At 51.8% G+C, this 15767-nt stretch overlaps 1 protein-coding gene across 1 annotated transcript in view; it reads left to right on the forward strand.

The window, feature by feature from the left end:
• LOC120033436 (aryl hydrocarbon receptor-like) overlaps positions 1-15767 on the forward strand; it is an 81675-nt gene that overhangs the window by 40411 nt on the left and 25497 nt on the right. Inside the window, exons 5-7 of the mRNA XM_038979796.1 lie at positions 7689-7778; positions 11241-11364; positions 13755-13888. Coding sequence (XP_038835724.1) covers positions 7689-7778; positions 11241-11364; positions 13755-13888 — 348 coding nt within the window. The remainder of the gene's footprint in view (positions 1-7688; positions 7779-11240; positions 11365-13754; positions 13889-15767) is intronic.

The following is a 15767-nucleotide window of genomic DNA, read 5'->3' on the forward strand; positions in this document are numbered from 1 at the left end:
TGTTCCAGTGTTTGGCCTGCCAGTCTGTTCCAGTGTTTGGCTTGCCAGTCTGTTCCAGTGTTTGGCTTGCCAGTCTGTTCCAGTGTTGTGGCCTGCCAGTCTGTTCCAGTGTTTTGCATCCAGTCTGTTTCCAGTGTTTGGCTTGCCAGTCTGTGCAGTGTTTGGCTTGCCAGTCTGTGCCAGTGTTTGGCTTGCCAGTCTGTTCCAGTGTTTGGCCTGCCAGTCTGTTCCAGTGTTTGGCCTGCCAGTCTGTTCCAGTGTTTGGCTTGCCAGTCTGTGCCAGTGTTTGGCCTGCCAGTCTGTGCCAGTCTGTTCCAGTGTTTGGCTTGCCAGTCTGTGCCAGTGTTTGGCCTGCCAGTCTGTGCCAGTGTTTGGCTTGCCAGTCTGTTCCAGTGTTTGGCCTGCCAGTCTGTTCCAGTGTTTGGCCTGCCAGTCTGTTCCAGTGTTTGGCCTGCAGTCTGTTCCAGTGTTTGGCTTGCCAGTCTGTTCCAGTGTTGGGCTTCCAGTCTGTGCCAGTGTTTGGCTTGCCAGTCTGTTCAGTGTTTGGCTGCCAGTCTGTTCCAGTGTTTGGCTTGCCAGTCTTTTCCAGTGTTTGGCCTGCCAGTCTGTTCCAGTGTTTGGCCTGCCGTCTGTTCCAGTGTTTGGCATGCAGTCTGTTCCAGTGTTGGCTGCCTCTGTTCAGTGTTTGGCCTGCCAGTCTGTTCCAGTGTTTGGCCTGCAGTCTGTTCCAGTGTTTGGCCTGCCAGTCTGTTCCAGTTTGGTCTGCCAGTCTGTTCCAGTGTTTGGCCTGCCAGTCTGTTCCAGTGTTTGGCTTGCCAGTCTGTTCCAGTGTTTGGCTTGCCAGTCTGTGCCAGTGTTTGGCTTGCCAGTCTGTTCCAGTGTTTGGCCTGCCAGTCTGTTCCAGCGTTTGGCCTGCCAGTCTGTGCCAGCGTCTGGTCTGCCAGTCTGTGCCAGGTCTGGTCTGCCAGTCTGTGCCAGCGTCTGGTGAGTCTGTGCCAGCTCTGCCTGCCAGTCTGTGCCAGCGTCTGGTCTGCCAGTCTGTGCCGCGTCTGGCCTGCCAGTCTGTGCCAGCGTCTGGTCTGCCAGTCTGTGCCAGTGTCTGGTCTGCCAGTCTGTGCCAGCGTCTGGTCTGCAGTCTGTCCAGGTCTGGCCTGCCAGTCTGTGCAGCGTCTGCCCTGCCAGTCTGTGCCAGCGTCTGGTCTGCCAGTCTGTGCCAGCGTCTGGTCTGCCAGTCTGTGCCAGCGTCTGGTCTGCCAGTCTGTGCCAGCGTCTGGTCTGCCAGTCTGTGCCAGCGTCTGGTCTGCCAGTCTGTGCCAGCGTCTGCCCTGCCAGTCTGTGCCAGCGTCTGGCCTGCCAGTCTGTGCCAGCGTCTGGTCTGCCAGTCTGTGCCAGTGTCTGATCTGCCAGTCTGTGCCAGCGTCTGGCCTGCCAGTCTGTGCCAGCGTCTGGCCTGCCAGTCTGTGCCAGCGTCTGGCCTGCCAGTCTGTGCCAGCATCTGGCCTGCCAGTCTGTGCCAGTGTCTGGTCTGCCAGTCTGTGCCAGCGTCTGGTCTGCCAGTCTGTGCCAGTGTTTGGCCTGCCAGTCTGTGCCAGCGTCTGGCCTGCCAGTCTGTTCCAGTGTTTGGCCTGCCAGTCTGTCCATGTTTGCCTGCCAGTCTGTGCCAGCGTCTGGCTGCCAGTCTGTTCCAGTGTTTGCCTGCAGTCTGTTCCAGTGTTTGCCCTGCCAGTCTGTTCAGTGTTTGACCTGCCATACTGTTCCAGTGTTTGGCCTGCCAGTCTGTTCCATGTTTGGCTTGCCAGTCTGTTCCAGTGTTTGGCTTGCCAGTCTGTTCCAGTGTTTGGCCTGCCATTCTGTTCGTGTTTGGCTCCAGTCTGTTCCAGTGTTTGGCTTGCCAGTCTGTCCAGTGTTTGGCTTGCCAGTCTGTGCCAGTGTTTGGCTTGCCAGTCTGTTCCAGTGTTTGGCCTGCCAGTCTGTTCAGTGTTTGGCTGCCAGTCGTTCCAGTGTTTGGCTTGCCAGTCTGTTCCAGTGTTTGGCCTGCCAGTCTGTGCCATCTGTCAGTGTTTGGCTTGCCAGTCTGTCCAGTGTTTGGCCTGCCAGTCTGTCAGTGTTTGGCTGCCAGTCTGTTCCAGTGTTTGGCCTGCAGTCTGTTCCAGTGTTTGGCCTGCCAGTCTGTTCCAGTGTTTGGCCTGCAGTCTGTTCCAGTGTTTGGCTTGCCAGTCTGTTCCAGTGTTTGGCTTGCCAGTCTGTGCCAGTGTTTGGCCTGCCAGTCTGTTCCAGTGTTTGGCCTGCCAGTCTGTTCCAGTGTTTGGCTTGCCAGTCTGTTCCAGTGTTTGGCCTGCCAGTCTGTTCCAGTGTTTGGCCTGCCAGTCTGTTCCAGTGTTTGGCCTGCCAGTCTGTTCCAGTGTTTGGCCTGCCAGTCTGTTCCAGTGTTTGGCCTGCCAGTCTGTTCCAGTGTTTGGCCTGCCAGTCTGTTCCAGTGTTTGGCCTGCCAGTCTGTTCCAGTGTTTGGCCTGCCAGTCTGTTCCAGTGTTTGGTTGCCAGTCTGTTCCAGTTTTGCTTGCCAGTCTGTGCCAGTGTTTGGCTTGCCAGTCTGTTCCAGTGTTTGGCCTGCCAGTCTGTTCAGCGTTTGGCCTGCCAGTCTGTGCCAGGTCTGCCCTCCAGTCTGTGTGCCAGCGTCTGGTCTGCCGTCTGTGCTGCTGGCGCAGTCTTGCCAGCGTCTGGCTGCCGTCTGTGCCAGCGTCTGGCTGCCAGTCTGGCCAGCGTCCTGCCTGCCGTCTGGCCAGCGTCTGGCCTGCCAGTCTGTGCCAGCGTCTGGTCTGCCAGTCTGTGCCAGCGTCTGGCCTGCCAGTCTGTGCCAGCGTCTGGTCTGCCAGTCTGTGCCAGCGTCTGGTCTGCCAGTCTGTGCCAGCGTCTGGTCTGCCAGTCTGTGCCAGCGTCTGGCCTGCCAGTCTGTGCCAGCGTCTGGTCTGCCAGTCTGTGCCAGTGTCTGATCTGCCAGTCTGTGCCAGCGTCTGGCCTGCCAGTCTGTGCCAGCGTCTGGCCTGCCAGTCTGTGCCAGCGTCTGGCCCTCAGTCTGTGCCAGCTCTGGCCTGCCAGTCTGTGCCAGTGTTGGTCTGCCAGTCTGTGCCAGCGTCTGGCCTGCCAGTCTGTGCCAGTGTTTGGCCTGCCAGTCTGTGCCAGCGTCTGGCCTGCCAGTCTTTCCAGTGTTTGCCTGCCAGTCTGTTCCAATGTTTGGCCTGCAGTCTGTGCAGCGTCTGGCCTGCAGTCTGTCCTGTGTTGGCCTGCCAGTCTGTTCCAGTGTTTGCCCTGCCAGTCTGTTCCAGTGTTTGACCTGCCATACTGTTCCAGTGTTTGCCTGCCAGTCTGTTCCAGTGTTTGGCTTGCCAGTCTGTTCCAGTGTTTGCTTGCCAGTCTGTTCCAGTGTTTGGCCTGCCAGTCTGTTCCAGTGTTTTGGCATGCCAGTCTGTTCCAGTGTTTGGCTTGCCAGTCTGTGCCAGTGTTTGGCCTTGCCAGTCTGTGCCATCGTTCCAGTGTTTGGCTTGCAGTCTGTTCACAGTGTTTGGCTTTGCCAGTCTGTTGCCAGTGTTTGGCTTGCCATCTGTTCCAGTGTTTGCCTGCCAGTCTGTTCAGTGTTTGGCCTGCCAGTCTGTTCCAGTGTTTGGCTTGCCAGTCTGTTCCAGTGTTGGCTTGCCAGTCTGTCCAGTGTTTGGCTTGCCAGTCGTTTTCCAGTGTTTGGCACTGCCAGTCTGTTCCAGTGTTTGGCTTGCCAGTCTGTTCCAGTGTTTGGCCTGCCAGTCTGTTCCAGTGTTTGGCTGCCAGTCTGTTCCAGTGTTCTGGCATGCCAGTCTGTTCCAGTGTTTGGCCTGCCAGTCTGTTCCAGTGTTTGGCCTGCCAGTCTGTTCCAGTGTTTGGCTTGCCAGTCTGTGCCAGTGGTTGGCCTGCCAGTCTGTTTCCAGTGTTTGGCCTGCCAGTCTGTTCCAGTGTTTGGCCTGCCAGTCTGTTCCAGTGTTTGGCCTGCCAGTCTGTTCCAGTGTTTGGCCTGCCAGTCTGTTCCAGTGTTTGGCTTGCCAGTCTGTTCCAGTGTTTGGCCTGGCCTGCCAGTCTGTGCCAGCGTCTGGTCTGCCAGTCTGTGCCAGCGTCTGGTCTGCCAGTCTGTCCAGTCTGGCTTGCCAGTCTGTTCCAGTGTTTGGCCTGCCAGTCTGTTCCAGTGTTTGGCCTGCCAGTCTGTTCCAGTGTTTGGCCTGCCAGTCTGTTCCAGTGTTTGGCTGCCAGTCTGTTCCAGTGTTTTGGCCTGCCAGTCTGTTCCAGTGTTGGCCTGCCAGTCTGTTCCAGTGTTTGGCCTGCCAGTCTGTTCCAGTGTTTGGCTGCCAGTCTGTTCCAGTGTTTGGCTTGCCAGTCTGTGCCAGTGTTTGGCTTGCCAGTCTGTTCCAGTGTTTGGCCTGCCAGTCTGTTCCAGCGTTTGGCCTGCCAGTCTGTGCCAGCGTCTGGTCTGCCAGTCTGTGCCAGCGTCTGGTCTGCCAGTCTGTGCCAGCGTCTGGCCTGCCAGTCTGTGCCAGCGTCTGGCCTGCCAGTCTGTGCCAGCGTCTGGTCTGCCAGTCTGTGCCAGTGTCTGATCTGCCAGTCTGTGCCAGCGTCTGGCCTGCCAGTCTGTGCCAGCGTCTGGCCTGCCAGTCTGTGCCAGCGTCTGGCCTGCCAGTCTGTGCCAGTGTCTGGTCTGCCAGTCTGTGCCAGCGTCTGGCCTGCCAGTCTGTGCCAGTGTTTGGCCTGCCAGTCTGTGCCAGCGTCTGGCCTGCCAGTCTGTTCCAGTGTTTGGCCTGCCAGTCTGTTCCAATGTTTGGCCTGCCAGTCTGTGCCAGCGTCTGGCCTGCCAGTCTGTTCCTGTGTTTGGCCTGCCAGTCTGTTCCAGTGTTTGCCCTGCCAGTCTGTTCCAGTGTTTGACCTGCCATACTGTTCCAGTGTTTGGCCTGCCAGTCTGTTCCAGTGTTTGGCTTGCCAGTCTGTTCCAGTGTTTGGCTTGCCAGTCTGTTCCAGTGTTTGGCCTGCCAGTCTGTTCCAGTGTTTTGGCATGCCAGTCTGTTCCAGTGTTTGGCTTGCCAGTCTGTGCCAGTGTTTGGCCTGCCAGTCTGTGCCAGTCTGTTCCAGTGTTTGGCTTGCCAGTCTGTTCCAGTGTTTGGCTTGCCAGTCTGTGCCAGTGTTTGGCTTGCCAGTCTGTTCCAGTGTTTGGCCTGCCAGTCTGTTCCAGTGTTTGGCCTGCCAGTCTGTTCCAGTGTTTGGCTTGCCAGTCTGTTCCAGTGTTTGGCTTGCCAGTCTGTGCCAGTGTTTGGCTTGCCAGTCTGTTCCAGTGTTTGGCCTGCCAGTCTGTTCCAGTGTTTGGCTTGCCAGTCTGTTCCAGTGTTTGGCCTGCCAGTCTGTTCCAGTGTTTGGCCTGCCAGTCTGTTCCAGTGTTTGGCATGCCAGTCTGTTCCAGTGTTTGGCCTGCCAGTCTGTTCCAGTGTTTGGCCTGCCAGTCTGTTCCAGTGTTTGGCTTGCCAGTCTGTGCCAGTGGTTGGCTTGCCAGTCTGTTCCAGTGTTTGGCCTGCCAGTCTGTTCCAGTGTTTGGCCTGCCAGTCTGTTCCAGTGTTTGGCCTGCCAGTCTGTTCCAGTGTTTGGCCTGCCAGTCTGTTCCAGTGTTTGGCTTGCCAGTCTGTGCCAGTGGTTGGCTTGCCAGTCTGTTCCAGTGTTTGGCCTGCCAGTCTGTTCCAGTGGTTGGCTTGCCAGTCTGTTCCAGTGTTTGGCCTGCCAGTCTGTTCCAGTGTTTGGCCTGCCAGTCTGTTCCAGTGTTTGGCCTGCCAGTCTGTTCCAGTGTTTGGCTTGCCAGTCTGTTCCAGTGTTTGCTGTCACTGTCAGGGGGCGTACATCCAGACCAGATAACATACAGGCTGGGGAAACAAACAACTAGCTCTGCCATGTTGGCGACTAGAACAGGCTCTCTCAATCTCTCTCTTACTCCATCTCTCTCTTTTTTTGTATCCCTCTCTCTTTCTATCTCCCTTCATCCTTCCTTCCTCTCTCGTGATCTTGTCTCTCTCTCCATCCTCTCACATCCGTGCCACTCTGTGTTTTGTTCTGTCTGCCGCTGTAGCTACAGCAGGCAGCGTTCTTTCACCCTGGACAAGTGCATGATGTCCACAGCCCCATGAAATATGAAAAAGACATTTTTGATCAAGATGTTTGGTGACTGCCCATGTCCCCGACCCCCCCCCCCCAGGGAGATGGCTGTGTGTTCGTCAGCTAGACAGATGAATCTAAATATTTATACAGAGAGCCTGAACTCCGCTCTGCTTTCTGTGTGTTTGTGTACAGTGTGGGGGCGTCGGGCCACGGAGATAGAACTAGGAAGTGGAGGCTGCTGAGGAGAGAAGGAAGGACTTATAGATGGCCCGGGGTGGCAGTGGTGGTGGCAGCTTTCTGGGTATGTTTTGAGAGAGCGTAGGCCTGCATAATAAAGTAGAAACTATATGAGCCGGCAGCTGCGAGGCTCCTCGGGATCCCATGGATGTCAGGGTTTCAGACAGGACTAGGAGCCTTCAGGTTTAAAGACAGAAATAAAGGCAGGCCAGGACAAGCAGTTTGTGGCCCTTGAGTGCATTATGGCTTACCAAGACAAAAGCTAAGTAGTACGCTACACAGCGCTAACTGGGGGAATATGATATTGGGTCTGCCAGGTAGAACTTGAGTCAAATAGCTATTCACTTGCTAAAGGGATGGAATCATCCAACCTGATATTATCTGGGTTATGTTTCTCTGGGTGACATCCATGAAGAAAGGACGTGATGAAGATAATGACCGTGTATGGTAGGCTATGAGGCTATGGTTTCCATCCAGTGCAGATTGTGTAATGGGGTTCTCGTTGCTGACGTGTTGGAAATGAATATGATGGAGTATTAGAGGATGTGAGTGTCAGGACAGCTGCCCTGTAGTGCCGTCGGTTGGTTTTGGGAACGTGTACCCACGCACGTATACACACCTAGAGCGAACCGAGCGACAGAACGACTCCTTTGCCCCTGAGCATTGTGGGGGGAGATGGAATAGCAAAGTGTGAGACACTCTGTATGGTTCTGTGACCCCCCCATTCTTCCTTTCTCCCTGTCTCTCCTCCTCCCCCTCTTCCTCCCCATCTCCAGCCTGTCTTTGTGTTCATGTGACACGTCCTCAGAGTGGGGCCGCTTGCCTCTCCTCCTCTCCTCACCGCTCCTCCACTGCTCCTCTCCACCCCCTCTCCTGTCCTCCACGGCCTGAAGTGGTGTCATGCCCCCGTTTGCAGTTTCTCTTTTTGTTGCCCTCCGTTTCCCCCTCTCTCAGTTGAGTCTGTCAGAATAGGCCAGGTTTGAACGACCTCCTGTCCTCAGGAATCTGTCCGTCTGCACACTGTAGTCTGTCCTGCTGTTTTGTACATGCTTGGTGTTGGCAGTCAAATACAAAACACACCAAATGGCACAAATGTATCACTATAATATGGGTTGTCACTGTCTTCTCGTGATGGATACCAAACACGATCATTCGAAAGCTGTTATTAATTTGCGTCAATCTTCCCTATATCCTCTTTGTCCAGCCAAAATAATTGCACTCTCTAACGTCTTTGATAGCAGTACGCAGTGAGGGGACATTCCCTAACTTCCTGTCTGTTGTGACTTGTTCTCCCTCCTCAGGCCCTTAATGGTTTTGTCCTGGTCATCACTGCAGAGGGGATCATATTCTACTCCTCTCACACCATTCAGGATTACCTGGGATTCCACCAAGTAAGTCTCTGCTGCTGATCAGCCACTCAAACCCACTGACACACACACCACCATACCCGCCATACATCATACACACACTGCCGCTCAAACACGCACAGAGAGAGGAGGATTGGGCCTGCCTACAGAGCCACAGCATGGCGCAGAGGGAGTCTGGAGGAGGTTAGATCAACCCTGGCCTAGGCCAAGCCAGTTGGACAACAATATAACTCTGCCTTCATTCTATTTATGGAGCAACCCAGGGAGTGCTGGGACACTGACTGAAAACTATAGTCCTACAGGTTTATGTGCCAAACAAAATCTAGCGCACCAGATTCAAATCATTAGCTGGTTGATAAGCTGAACCAGGTGAGTTACAACTGGGTTGGGAGTGAAAACCTACAGGAGGTTATCTCTCCAGGAACAGGGTTGGAGAGCCCTGTAATACACTCCGCTGCGTCCTGCCCCCCTTCTTTTCCCCAACAGTTGCAGCCAGAATGAAGGTGAAAACAAATGTGCTACTGTACAGTGCCAACCTTCACCCAACACCGCCTTGTGTCTTTGCCTGCCCTTTTGCCCCACCTCCGCCCCCCTCCGTTCCCTAGTCTTGCCCTCTCTTGCCCTCTGGTACCCAGCCCTGCTCTGTGCTAAGCGCTTTAGCTTGCTTGAGTCAGGATTTCCACTGGATAAGAATTTGATAACCCCGTCCAGAGAGGTCAAACACAGGTTAATCATTTAATAAGAGCTGATCTATAGCATATTTAATCACAGACCTCTATAAGCATGTATACTGTCTGTCCTACGTTTCTTTAATTGATTTAACCCCCAGCTGATTAACTGCTCTAATAGCCTTATTTGTTCAGGTTGGATCAGTTTTTGATAACATCCATGTTTGCGTACACAGTTGGGCTAAGCTGTATTAGCAATTATTAACACCCCCTAAAGCTCTCTCTCTCTCTCTCTCTCTCTCTCTTTCTCCTTCTCTCTCTCGCGCCCTCTTTCTCTCTTTCCTTCTCTCTCTCTTTCCTTTTCTCTCTCTCTCTCTTTCCTTCTCGCTCTCTCTCTCACTCTCTCGCCCTCTAGCTCTCGCTTTCTTTTTCTCTGCGGTCATCAGTTGGAGGCTGCTGAGGGGAGGACGGCTCATAAGAATGGCTGGAAAGGAGCTAATGGAATGGCGTCAAATGTATTTGATACCCTTAAGTCCGCTCCAGCCATTACCACGAACCCGTTCTCCCCAATGAAGGTGCCACCAACCTCCTGTGGGGACATACAGTGCCTTGCGAAAGTATTCACCCCCTTGGCATTTTTCCTATTTTGTTTCCTTACAACCTGGAATTAAAAATGATTTTTAGGGGGTTTGTATCATTTGATTTACACAACATGCCTACCACTTTGAAGATGCAAAATATTTTTTATTGTGAAACAAACAAGAAATAAAATACAAAAACAGATAAACTTGAGCGTGCATAACTATTCACCCCCCCCAAAGTCAATACTTTGTAGAGCCACCTTTTGCAGCAATTACAGTTGCAAGTTTCTTGGGGTATGTCTCTATAAGCTTGGCACATCTAGCCACTGGGATTTTTGCCCATTATTCACGGCAAAACTGCTCCAGCTCCTTCAAGTTGGATGGGTTCCGCTGGTGTACAGCAATCTTGAAGTTATACCACAGATTCTCAATTGGATTGAGGTCTGGGCTTTGACTAGGCCATTCCAAGACATTTAAATGTTTCCCCTTAAACCACTCAAGTGTTGCTTTAGCAATATGCTTAGGGTCATTGTCCTGCTGGAAGTTGAACCTCTGTCCCAGTCTCAAATCTCTGGAAGACTGAAACAGGTTTTCCTCAAGAATTTCCCTGTATTTAGCGCCATCCATCATTCCTTCAATTCTGACCAGTTTCCCAGTCCCTGCCATATGAAAAACATCCCCACAGTAAGATGATGCCACCACCATGCTTCACTGTGGGGATGGTGTTCTCGGAATGATGAAAGGTGTTGGGTTTGCACCAGACATAGCGTTTTCCTTGATGGCCAAAAAGCTACATTTTAGTCTCATCTGACCAGAGTACCTTCTTTCATATGTTTGGGGAGTCTCCCACATGCCTTTTGGCAAACACCAAATGTGTTTGCTTATTTTTTTCTTTAAGCAATGGCTTTTTTTCTGGCCACTCTTCCGTAAAGCCCAGCTCTGTGGAGTGTACGACTTAAAGTGGTCCTATGGACAGATACTCCAATCTCCGCTGTGGAGCTTTGCAGCTCCTTCAGGGTTATCTTTGGTCTCTTTGTTGACTCTCTGATTAATGCCCTCCTTGCCTGGTCCGTGAGTTTCGGTGGGCGGTCCTCTCTTGGCAGGTTTGTTGTGGTGCCATATTCTTTCCATTTTTTAATAATGGATTTAATGGTGCTCCGTGGGATGTTCAAAGTTTCGGATATTTTTTTATAAATCAACCCTGATCTGTACTTCTCCACAACTTTGTCCCTGACCTGTTTGGAGAGCTCCTTGGTCTTGGTGGTTCCGCTTGCTTTGTGGTGCCCCTTGCTTAGTGGTGTTGCAGACTCTGGGGCCTTTCAGAACAGGTGTATATATACTGAGATCATGTGACAGATCATGTGACACTTAGATTGCACACAGGTGGACTTTATTTAACATAATTATGTGAATTCTGAAGGTAATTGGTTGCACCAGATCTTATTTAGAGGCTTCATAGCAAAGGGGTGAATACATATGCACGCACCACTTTTCCGTTTTTTTATTTTTTTGAATTTTTCGAAACAAGTAATTTTTTTCATTTCACTTCACCAATTTGGACTATTTTGTGTATGTCCATTACATGAAATCCAAATAAAAATCCATTTAAATTACAGGTTGTAATGAAACAAAATAGGAAAAACGCCCAATGGGGCTGAATACTTTTGCAAGGCACTGAAAGCACAAGCTGCTGTAGAAGAAATGTTCCCACAGTGTGAGCCACACCTCCCAGGCCTTGTTTCATTTCAACAACCATCACTTCACATCTACAGCGCTGACCGAAATCCTTTTGGATGTATGTGGCTGCCTGTTGTGGAGCTGTGTGTATGGTAATGAGAAGTAGCACTGAGATGCTAGTGTGATACGGAACCTCAGGCTGTGCTGTGTCCATGTCACCAACTCTCTGAGGTGGTCCAGCTCATGCCCTAACCTTCCTCCTCACTGCAAGCCCACAAAACAAGGGGTCGAGTGTGTGTGTGTGTGTGTGTGTGTGTGTGTGTGTGTGTGTGTGTGTGTGTGTGTGTGTGTGTGTGTGTGTGTGTGTGTGTGTGTGTGTGTGTGTGTGTGTGTGTGTGTGTGTGTGTGTGTGTGTGTGAGAGCATCATTTTACTGATTCTACAGGAGTGAATTCAATTGTGTGTAGGTTATTTTTCAGGAAGTCAGACAATAGTTCCCAGTCCTATGTGTTGGTACACGTGACCGTTCCAAAGACGTCTCTCTTTCTCTCCTTGTTCCAGACGGACGTGATGCACCAGAGTGTGTTTGATCTGATCCACACTGAGGACCAGCAGGAGTTTAGGAGGAACCTGCACTGGGCACTCAACCCACCGGCCGTGCCCCAGCAGGTGGAGTCACCCCCAGGTCAGTCTTACACTGTGTCTCACTGTCTACCCCCTTTTATGCCGGGCCCGACGCATTTTCACAAAGTTGTCCAAGGCCACTGTGAGCCTTTCACATTACTAGCTAGCGATGTATGTTTGATGCTCTGTTGCAAATTTACAGATGACATATCAATCAATCAATCAAGTTTATTTTATATAGCCCTTCGTACATCAGCTAATATCTCGAAGTGCTGTACAGAAACCCAGCCTAAAACCCCAAACAGCTAGTAATGCAGGTGTAGAAGCACGGTGGCTAGGAAAAACTCCCTAGAAAGGCCAAAACCTAGGAAGAAACCTAGAGAGGAACCAGGCTATGAGGGGTGGCCAGTCCTCTTCTGGCTGTGCCGGGTGGAGATTATAACAGAACTATGCCAAGATGTTCAAAATGTTCATAAGTGACAAGCATGGTCAAATAATAATCATGAATAATTTTCAGTTGGCTTTTCATAGCCGATCATTAAGAGTTGAAAAACAACAGGTCTGGGACAGGTGGCGGTTCCATAACCGCAGGCAGAACAGTTGAAACTGGAATAGCAGCAAGGCCAGGCGGACTGGGGACAGCAAGGAGTCACCACGCCCGGTAGTCCCGACGTATGGTCCTAGGGCTCAGGTTCTCAGAGAGAGAGAAAGAAAGAGAGAACGAGAGAATTAGAGAGAGCATACTTAAATTCACACAGGACACTGGATAAGACAGGAGAAGTACTCCAGGTATAACCAACTGACCCTAGCCCCCCGACACATAAACTACTGCAGCATAAATACTGGAGGCTGAGACAGGAGCGGTCAGGAGACACTGTGGCCCCATCCGAAGATACCCCCGGACAGGGCCAAACAGGAAGGATATAACCCCACCCACTTTGCCAAAGCACAGCCCCCGCACCACTAGAGGGATATCTTCAACCACCAACTTACAATCCTGAGACAAGGCCGAGTATAGCCCACAAAGATCTCCACCACAGCACAAACCAAGGGGGGGCGCCAACCCAGACAGGAAGATCACGTCAGTAACTCAACCCACTCAAGTGACGCACCACTCCTAGGGACGGCATGAAAGAGCACCAGTAAGCCAGTGACTCAGCCCCTGTAATAGGGTTAGAGGCAGAGAATCCCAGTGGAGAGAGGGGAACCGGCCAGGCAGAGACAGCAAGGGCGGTTCGTTGCTCCAGAGCCTTTCCGTTCACCTTCACACTCCTGGGCCAGACTACACTCAATCATATGACCTACTGAAGAGATAAGTCTTCAGTAAAGACTTAAAGGTTGAGACCGAGTCTGCGTCTCTCACATGGGTAGGCAGACTGTTCCATAAAAATGGAGATCTATAGGAGAAAGCCCTGCCTCCCGCTGTTTGCTTAGAAATTCTAGGGACAATTAGGAGGCCTGCGTCTTGTGACCGTAGCGTACGTATTGGTATGTACGGCAGGACCAACTCGGAAAGATAGGTAGGAGCAAGCCCATGTAACGCTTTATAGGTTAACAGTAAAACCTTGAAATCAGCCCTTGCCTTAACAGGAAGCCAGTGTAGGAAGCTAGCACTGGAGTAATATGATCAAATTTCTTGGTTCTAGTCAGGATTCTAGCAGCCGTATTTAGCACTAACTGAAGTTTATTTAGTGCTTTATCCGGGTAGCATATATATGCCATACTGAAATTGAACTTGTGGAAAGGGCTGAGGTGGACTACTAGCAGAAAAAAACTAAAGATAAAAAGGAGGTGCCAGTTTGATGCTTTGTTTCAGTATGATAGTTAGTCGCAGTGAAGTCGTCGTTTAACTTTAAAGTGACACACACATTCAGTGACAGTGTACACCATACTGGTTGACGGTCACTACTAGCAGAGAAATAAAACATGATAACATGATCAAACGAAGAACTGCAATGAGTCAGCCTGAAGTCACTCACACCCAATGCGTTAACTTTTCCCTAAAAACAGCTGACCCCAATTTCCCCAGCTGAGCTCTGTGCAGAGAGGGAAGGAGATGAGAGAGGGATAGAGGAAGAGCATGGAGAGAGAGAGAGAGAGTTGAGAAGATGGAGAGAGGGAGGTGACCTTTATCAGGCTCTCCATGGCATTGAGGGTAAATGTTAGAACACACACATAGCCGTCTGTTTTAATTAGGCAGGGGTTAGAGCTAGCTACCGTAGCGTTACCATGGTACTTTAGAACAGGGACGGAATGGAGAAGAGGGAGGGACAGACTGGAGCTACACACCCACACACACATGCACATACACACACTCACCAAACATACCGTACTGTAGGAGCATCGGAACCCTGTTAAACTCTGTTAAACAGACATATTAATAGACCACAAATGAAGTAGCCATTGAATATAGTGATTTGACTTTGTCCTTGTCTTGTTGCTATTCCTCAGATGGAAAACCAGTCCCCAGCTCGTCCCTGGTGACCTATAACCCCGACCAGCTGCCTCCAGAGAACTCCTCCTTCCTGGAAAGGAACTTCGTCTGTCGCTTCCGCTGTCTCCTCGACAACTCCTCTGGCTTCCTGGTTTGTAACCAATCATATTACTCCTCTCTCAACCTCATACACACAGGAGTACTGGAGACTGACATGTCTCCTTTTGGGAAGATTATTCTTGCAATGATGTTTGAGCTCATGTTAGAGACTTGCCCTCCGTTGAAGACAGCCATTGTTGGACTTATGGTCTGTGTATGCATGTATATAAGGGAGAAGGCGTGTGAGTGTCTGTGCGTGCGAGCGTCCTTACTTCCGTGTGTACTGCACTCTTGCTTGCGTGTGCGTACGTCTACAAGTGTGTGTGTGTGTGTGTCAGATCACACCTCAGCTTTATTAGAAGAGAGTGTTCCGGCCTATTTTGCCACTGTGACTGTGTCCCATGACTGTACTGAGGGAGGCTGAGCCGTACAAGAACAAAGGCCTGGGAATACCCAGACACTTCTAGTCTGGCTCCTGGCGTGGGGTGTCCCGACTCCCGCCAGAGAGCCCCAGAGGCAGGCGCTTTACAGGGCTACTGACCCCCCCCCTCCCCCTTATCCCAGAGCTACCCTCCACTACTGACCCCTGAACTACAGAATCCCTTCCACCCCCCTATGCCCCCCCTCCTATTCTCACTCTGCATTATTCTGAGCATTCTACTTTCCAGGGCTACCTCCCCCATTTAGACCCCTACCTCCCACTTTCTCTGCCACCCCCCATCCCCCCTCTACTCAGAAGCCCAGTGGTGTGAGACCAAAGGATGCTATTTTCTCCCAGCTAGAAAATACAAGGCTGCCGTTCACTTCTGACTCCTGGACCCCCCCCCCCCCACCACCTTCCTTTCCTCCCCTACCTCCCCCCTTCTATCCCCGCCCACTCCTTTCCCCCTACCCTCTCCTTCCTGGCCCTATCACCCCCTTTCTCCACTTCTCCGTCAGCATCCCAGCACTCTGAGGCCAAAGGCTCTCCCAGCTACAGTAGCTAGAGAGCCATAGAGAGCCTATTAGCCTGCTCAGCGTGGGGTCGTACCACTTCAGACCACGGCAGGATCAGAAGCCACTACCCACCCTCAGTAATCCGTCTTAAAAGGCCACAGGGTCGTGGGGAAAGGGCTTTCAATCTGCCCTCCAGAGGAGGAGAGCACCCAGAGAGGAATTTGCTTAGTCAGAGTAGCTCAGGGACTCCCAAAGGACTGTCTTCTCCTCAGACTAAAGGGTTGTGCTGGATACCACAGGGACAGAGAGAGAGAGAGAGAGAGAGGGAGACAAGAGGGCAGAGTCAGAGCACATTGACGTGGCTAGAACACAGTAACATACAAGTAAATATATTGCTGTAGGGGCCTATCGGATTGTCCGTGTGCAGTTAGAAAAGCATACTCAGAGAGCTGTGAGGGATATCTGCCTGTGCTTGCTGTTAAAGCTGGCATGCAGGGCTCATGGTGCTGGTGTGGGTGTGTCATAGTGGGAGACCGTAGCATGACCCCCTCGCCCCCTCCGCTCCTCCTAGCCTCTCCATCTCACCAGTACAGATCGGGACCATGCAGAGTAGCGGGGGGCTGGTGGTTGGGGACGGGAGGGAAGGGGAAAGGGAAGAGGAAAGAAGAGTAAGATCGGGGTACTTCTCAACTCTGTGGAGGTCATTTGCGAGAGCGGTAAGCCCAGGGTCTGGCTCCATAGCATTGTTTTGGTAATCCTATTGCTATTTGAGGGTAGATTCTTGACATCATTGCACCTCGCCTTATGCCCAGCAGGATCAATGAACCAGTGCTAGGGGGAGATGGGAGGAGAGGGCCATAAGACCCACCACACCATACTGGCCTCGCATGAGAGGATACGGGCCGAGAGGAGGAGGAGAAATAGGAAAAAGGGAGAGCAGAGGAGGGGTGGAGAGAGTTAGTTGAGGGGAAGAGGGAGGACGAGGCCCAACTTAA

The sequence above is a fragment of the Salvelinus namaycush genome, chromosome 40, assembly GCF_016432855.1.
Source record: "Salvelinus namaycush isolate Seneca chromosome 40, SaNama_1.0, whole genome shotgun sequence".
NCBI lineage: Eukaryota > Metazoa > Chordata > Actinopteri > Salmoniformes > Salmonidae > Salvelinus > Salvelinus namaycush.